Source organism: Panthera leo, chromosome A2, assembly GCF_018350215.1.
Source record: "Panthera leo isolate Ple1 chromosome A2, P.leo_Ple1_pat1.1, whole genome shotgun sequence".
Taxonomy (NCBI): domain Eukaryota; kingdom Metazoa; phylum Chordata; class Mammalia; order Carnivora; family Felidae; genus Panthera; species Panthera leo.
Window position 1 is genome coordinate 10650772 of NC_056680.1, and position 7249 is coordinate 10658020.

Genomic DNA, 7249 nt, shown 5'->3' on the forward strand with positions numbered 1-7249 from the left:
GCCAAAATATCAGCATCTCTGCTCTCTGAATGCTGTCTAACGGCTCAGGGTAATTTTTGAGTTGTCACTCTTGCCTTCTGATTGTTGGTAGCAAGTATGAAGTATTTCCCTCATTGGCTGCCGGGCTTCATCTTGGAGTGCCCTTACCACCTTCACCCACATGAAGACTCGGGACAATTAGTGGCTTGTTTGTGCTCCCTTCACCCATCTCTTCCGGAAGAGGTGACTATGTTGGTCTTCTCTTCATCAGGTGTCAGTGCCTCTTCAACTTAGCACATTCATTTATCTTTTTTTCTCACTCTGTTGAGACTGTGAGCTCCTCAAGAGAAGAGACCATTTCTTACAACTTTCATCCTTCCCAGGATGTAGTTTAGTGCCTAGTGTAAAGCAACTGCTAATGAAGAGTTAGTAAGATGCTTAAGGAAGCAAATGGTTGACTGATATTAAACAGACATTGCCCACAATGAAGGAGAAAGGAGAAGGAGGAGAAAAGGAGAGACACTGTGGAGGCTGGGAGTTCCACGATTGTGAGCTAACAGAATGTGTACAGATGGGAGAAAGAAAAGAGTCAAGGAACACAGAATTCTCTGAATAAAGAATTGTATACCTATGACGGGGTGCTATGACTTATTGGTGAGAATGTCTAAAGACAGTGGATCTCCTTTTGAGATAAGAGAGTTTAATGGCATAAGAGACATTCAGGGAATTCCAGGCTGTGTTCCAACACTGGGATGAGTTTGCATTCTGTTTTTCTCTCCTAGCTCGAGACCCTAGGCTCATAAGGGAAAGAGAGACAAAAGATTATTTCTTTAATGAGACTCATGGGAGTTTATTCCCTGCAGGTACAGAAATTGAAAATGCCTTTGCCACACCCAGGAAGTCGACTCCTGTAATCTCTGATGATATGAGCACATAGCCGTGTTCTAGAGCCTTCACGAGTGGGGCCATGTCTCTTCCCTTCCTGGGGACATAACTTCCAACCACATCACTCATCCATGGGAGAGACTGGGTCACTGATCTCCCGCTGTTCTGTGCTAACATCTGGGTGAGTCAGGGCATCTTTAGAAGGACTGCGTAAATGTGTTATGGTGGGAGGGACCCCTTGTATCTGTAGTTACTTTGGGGACATCAACAGGGACAATGAGTTAAGGAGAATTTTGATGCCAAGTCCTGCCCATTAAGGCTTTGATTCTGGAGGGCAACTCTGGATACACTAGACCATCTCCCCTGATCTGTCTCCTCCATAACACATGTCCTCCCCCTAACGTTGTCTCTTTATTTTATTTGTAATTGTTTTCATGAAAGACCACTCTTTCACAGGAGTCAGTGAAGGCTTTGCATAGAAGCTTATAGGTGCTGAGCCTTAAAGGGGTGTTGGGGATTTTTCATGGAGACAAGGGATGTGAGAAGTCCAGGAAGAAAGAGCAGAGAAGGAAATTTAGAGATTAAGTAGAGTGGGAGTTGTGCTGCTGGAATTAGAAATACTTCTTACTGTCTAACCAACAGTCAGGAGCAGGTCTGCAAAGTGAACCCAAATGAACCTGGCTGGGTAGGCAATAGTCAGATTAAGAGACAATCTTACATTTTGGCTACAAGGTCAAAATTGAAATCTGAAATTGTGAAGTGTCAGTGCCGTTTTTATGTCAGGGGACAGCTATGACAAGGTCTTGTCTATGGAAAAACGACCCAGGTTATTGTGAGGAAGAAACTATTGCTGCATTCAGAGTGGGAGAGTGTTATTGAGGGATAGAAACAGCACCAGGCACAGAACGGGTCTCGGAGGGGTGGAAATCGTGAATCCAGAAATTCAGATGAATTTTTTCATTCATTCTTAAATGTTTACTAGAAACAATGCAGATACCGTATAGTCATCATTTCATTGAAACATTTCAAAAACTGTACGTGGTATGATTATTTAATGTTACTGATGGGAAGAGTTACTGACAGCAGCGACACTGGTCATACAGGGCACCTACCAGACTCTTTGGGACAATCTCAGAACACGGTGTTTCCAAAGATTTTTTAAATTCAATAATAATTTTAACTTTAATCGGCTTTCATATTTGAACAGTGGTACATGTACAAAACAAACTTGCTGTGATTTTTCAGACGGTTCTCATAAGCTCCTTTCCAGTTTCTCCTGTTATGAACACATCCTCTCTCTTACACATGTTACTTTTAATCGTCCTATCCGTTGACCTTCCACATGCAGTGACTTTTTCCTCAGTCTTCCTTTGTTCTTGAAGCAATTCATAGTGCTAAGAGTACTGGTCAGGCATTCCGTAAGTCTTTTGGACTTGCCTTATTATTCTTTCTATTCATGAGAAGACTGGGACGTGGATGTTGGACAAGAAGACTAGAGAGGGAAAGAGGCATGTTCATTTCCTGACATCAAGGGTACACACTATCAGCATGACTATTTCTCATTGGTGTTGATATCGATGTCCTGGCTGACACGGGATTTGTCAGATTTGTCTTTCCCCTTTCTTTCCATCCTGTCCTCCTGTAGGAAATTTCTACGCACAACCCCATCTCTAAGTAGTGGTAGTTATCTCACACCTCCCTAAGTGTAGAATATTTCTGTAAATCATTGGTTTTCTTCTATGCTCAAGATTGTGTCTTCCATATTTTTTTCAATTATTTACATTATATACTCTGTGTTATAACCCAATACTACTTTATTTTGTTGCTCAAATGGTTGCAGCTGTGGCAATGGAGAGCTCCTTCAGTTACTGATATGTCCCTTTGGCATGTCTCCATCATTCTTGGCTTTTGGGGGGTAGCATTTCATTACTGTCTTACAGGAAAAGATGCTTCAGCTTCACCTTCAGCTTACTGTACTTTCCTCCAGAGCTCTACAGTCAGTCATTTCTGCAAGGAGCCCTGTTTTATTTTGTTGGATCATGGGATGAGATTCAAGAGATTGGTACCTGCTGTGCTTGTTGCTACCAGGGTCTCTATATCCCCTCAACTGACCTGGCAAAGACACATGAGTGTTTACTACTCTGTGTATACGCAGACATCCATACATGTGTCTATATGTAACCCTCTGTATTTTTATATAAGCTGAATCAAGTTCATACTCATGGTTCCAAAACTAATTTACCACCAAAGGATCATAAGAGCTACACCACCTTGCTTACATGTAAAATGACACAACAAATGTGATACCTCATTCCCACCATTTACTATCCATTTCCTTATATGTTCAAATTCAGTTCACATGTGCAGGAGTATCAGCATTGCTAACAATAACTTCTGGATACACTTTAACAAGTATGGTGCTGGAGACCCATGGGGGAGGGGATGGAAAAAAAAGAGGTTAGAGTGGGAGAGAGCCAAAGCATAAGAGACTCTTAAAAAGTGAGAACAAACTGAGGGTTGATGGGGGGTGGGAGGGAGGGGAGGGTGGGTGATGGGTATTGAGGAGGGCACCTGTTGGGATGAGCACTGGGTGTTGTATGGAAACCAATTTGACCATAAATTTCATAAGTTTAAAAAAAAAACAAGTATGGTGCAGCACCTGTGTGCAATTTCTTTCAAGTCCAGTTTTACACTCTTCTCTTTTCCCAGTTCTTGCCTTTCTTCACATTTTTTTGCTTCACATTTTTTGTTTCACTGAGAATGTGTCATGCAATTGTAATACAGTTAGATTGTTTATTTTCACTTGGTGCACTCCATTCTAGGATTCCATCGGCCCCCTGAGTTTTCTGTTTGCATTGACTTATATTCCGCAACTTTACTGAATTCGTTGATTACTCTAACAGTTTTTCTGGTTTTTAATGTCTTTTTTTAGTAACACCACCTTTTGTGAAGAGGAATCATATTACTTCTTCCATTCTGATTTTGATGCCTTTTATTTCCTTCTTTTTCTTTCTTTTCTTTTTTCTTTTTTTGGCTAGTTGCTCTGTCTGGAACAGGCAATGCCACGTTGCGTAAAAGGTATGAAAACAAACATGTCGTCTTGCCTTATCTTAGGGGTCGCTCTCAGTGTTTCACTACTGAGAATGATTTTAGAGGTGGGTTTTCAAATGACCTATTTTGTGTTGTGGAATCTTCCTTCCATTCTTAGTTTTTGAATGCTGTTACTATTAAGGAGCGCTCCACTTTTATTTTATTTTACCATCAGTTTTATTTACCATCAGTTGATATAATCATGTGCTTTTGTCCTTCATTCTGTTAACGTGTTGTACTACACTGAAGGAGAGTTATTAATTAAACCATCCTTGCCTTCCAAGTATAAATCCCACTTGGTCCTGATGCAAAATCCATTCCTACACTATGATCAAAAGCCTGCTATGCTTAAATAAGTTCTCATCAATATTTCATGGGAATATTGCTCTGTAGTCTTCTTTTCTTGCAATGGCTTTTCATGGCTTTGGTATCAGTGCAATGCTGACCTGATAGAATAAAGTATGAAATATTTCCCTTTGAAGACTTTGAGAAAGACTGGTGTTAATTCTTTTAATTCTGTGTGGTTCTAGTGGTCCTTAGCCATGACTAGTACATTGGAGTGCCTACATTACAAAGTGCAATTCTCCTAGGAGAAAGGAGCTCTTTGACTTATGGTGTAGCCTGTCCTCTGCTTTCTAAAAAGATGTGCTTCAGATACAAGAGTATACGGTACCACAATAATGGAGAACTCTGTCTCTCTCCCTACCCACACTCATGTGTGTGTGTGTGTGTGTGTGTGTGTGTGTGTGTGTGTGTGTAGTGCAAAGAAAATTTATTAGTGAAGTACACACCCATAAAGCATTTATAGAAAGATGAAGCTGTCTTATGCAATAGAAAATGCAGCAATTAGACCAACTGGACCCAGAGTAAAGGTAGAGAGAAAGACAGAGAATTATGCAGGAATGAATTATGTTCCATTTGTATACATTACATAAAATGTATCCTGTTGTAGACAGACATCATATATAACATATACATATAAAAATGATGGTGAACTGTGGTGTCCATTGCCTTAGAATGTTTCCACAGATGCAGAAGGCTTTGAGCTCTTCTCTCTGTTATTTGCATCCAACTCCTACTCCTGTTGTGTTACCTGCTCTGCTCACAACATTCTTTTTGATGTTGCCTGATGCTTTCATGTGAGCTCTTGATTCAAGTTCTTTCCACATGCGATTTCTCTGCCTTAAGTGTTGTTTTTTTCAAAGATATCTGCACGGTTCATATATTTCTTAGTTTTCCAGCTCAGAAGCTCCTGATCGCACATGATACAAAGGCAGCTTTCCCTTCCACTTAGGAAAACGTTGTCCTGAATTATTTTACCAGTTACTTGTAACCACCACTTGAAACGTCATTTATTACTTTATTAATATTCTATTCCTCCTGTGAGACACACACATCTTAGACTCAGTCTTGTTAAGGTAAAACACACATCACTACTTTTTGCTATGCTTTCAACAACACTTGTCACAGTATAATTTGTAAATTTTGTTGGGTCAAAAAAAAAAAGGTCTCAGGAAATTTATGGAGAAGAACATTGCTTTGAAAAATTGTTTTGATTCAGAACAAGAATTGCAAACAGTTTCAGACTCATGGAAAACATGGAACATTCAGATTCTCTGAAATTTTCTGGTACCTATTCAAGAATGGTAGGGAATGTATAATGATTAATGGGTGAAGTATGTTGAAAACGCAGCATTTCTTTCGATTCTGTGATCACTGCCTGTGCCTTTACAATGCTCTTGTCTCTGTTCCAGCTGTTTTCGCCAGACACATGGAAGGAGGAAATCAAACCCGTGTTACAGAATTTATCCTCTTGGGACTCTCAGATGAGGGGGAGCTGCAGTCACTGCTCTTTTGGCCGTTCCTGTCCATGTACCTGGTCACCTTCACTGGGAACCTGCTCATGATCCTGGCCATTATCACGGACTCCCGCCTCCACACGCCCATGTACTTCTTCCTCTCCAACCTGTGCTTTTCAGACATCTGTTTCACCTCCACCACCGTCCCAAAGATGCTGCTGAACATCCAGACGCAGAGCAAAGTGATCACCTACGAAGGCTGCCTCAGCCAGATGTACTTTTTCATGCTTTTTGGAGTATTAGACACCTTCCTCTTGACCGTGATGGCCTATGACCGGTTTGTGGCCATCTGTCACCCACTGCACTACATGGTCATCATGAATCCCAAGTTCTGTGGCATCCTGCTCTTGGTATCCTGGGTATTGAGTATTTTTAACGCTCTATTACATGACTTACTGATTTTGCGACTCTCTTTTTGCACAGATCTGGAAATCCTTCACTTTTTCTGTGAACTTAATCAGGTGATCCAACTTGCTTGCTCTGATACCTTCCTCAATGACCTGATGATCTATCTCACAAGTGGACTTCTGGGTGTTGTCCCACTCACTGGCATCCTTTCCTCTTACTCTAGAATTGTCACTTCCATTTTGAGAATTTCATCAGTGAGGGGCAAGTATAAAGCATTTTCCACGTGTGGGTCTCACCTCTTAGTGGTCTCTTTGTTCTATGGCACATGCCTTGGGGTGTATCTGAGTTCTGCTGCTGCACAAAACTCCAGGACAAGTGCCATAGCCTCAGTCATGTACACGGTGGTGACACCCATGCTGAACCCCTTCATCTATGGCCTGAGGAACAGAGACATCAAGCAAGCCCTGGGAAAGCCCTTTAGCAGAGGGACGTTCTCAGCATATAAGATGCTTTGTTTCAGGATAAAGACTTGAGTAACAGGGCTCCAAACCCTCGAAAACCTAGATCGTGATATTTGTATCAGTTCATAGATTGACAAACTGCAGTCTATCTTTTTACAGTATTTGATTGATAGAAGTTTTTCATACATTACGAGCAACTATTTCTTCTGTCATTTTTAGTGTTTATTTATTTATTTTGAGAAAGAGAGCAGGAATGGGTGTGGAGGGACAGAGGGGTTGAAGGAATATCCCAAGCCACATCTATCCTATCAGCACAGAGCCTGAAGTGGGCTCAATGCCACAATTTGTAAGATCTTGACCTGAACCAAATCAAGAGTTGGACACTTAACTGACTGAGCCACCCACGCACCCCTGCCATAAAATATTTAATAAAGGAAATTGGGTGCATATTAAATGACAGGAAAAGGCAAAGGAATGAGGGTATGCTGTTATTCCTGCCAGGGGAAGGCATCTACCCCCTTAGATTATCTGCTTTAGGAAAAAGGAAATTTGTTATACCCAAGTCATACCAAGTATGAAAGTTTATGTTAAACACTCTAGGAAAAGGTCATATCTGGAACTGGAATC

The 7249-nt window shown here is 41.1% G+C and overlaps 1 protein-coding gene across 1 annotated transcript; it reads left to right on the forward strand.

Annotated features, from left to right (window-relative positions):
* The first annotated feature begins 908 nt into the window (after nt 1–908).
* On the forward strand, nt 909–6698 carry LOC122214073 (olfactory receptor 7A10-like). Its single transcript, XM_042928714.1, has 2 exons — nt 909–1045; nt 5709–6698. The coding sequence occupies exon 2, from the start codon at nt 5726–5728 to the stop codon at nt 6692–6694; it is 969 nt and encodes a 322-aa protein (XP_042784648.1). The 5' UTR covers nt 909–1045; nt 5709–5725; the 3' UTR covers nt 6695–6698.
* The last annotated feature ends 551 nt before the right edge of the window (nt 6699–7249 follow it).

Bases quoted from the DNA above. Each gene is read 5' to 3' on its own strand.
- LOC122214073 (XM_042928714.1), top strand. From the start codon at position 5,726: ATGGAAGGAGGAAATCAAACCCGTGTTACAGAATTTATCCTCTTGGGA.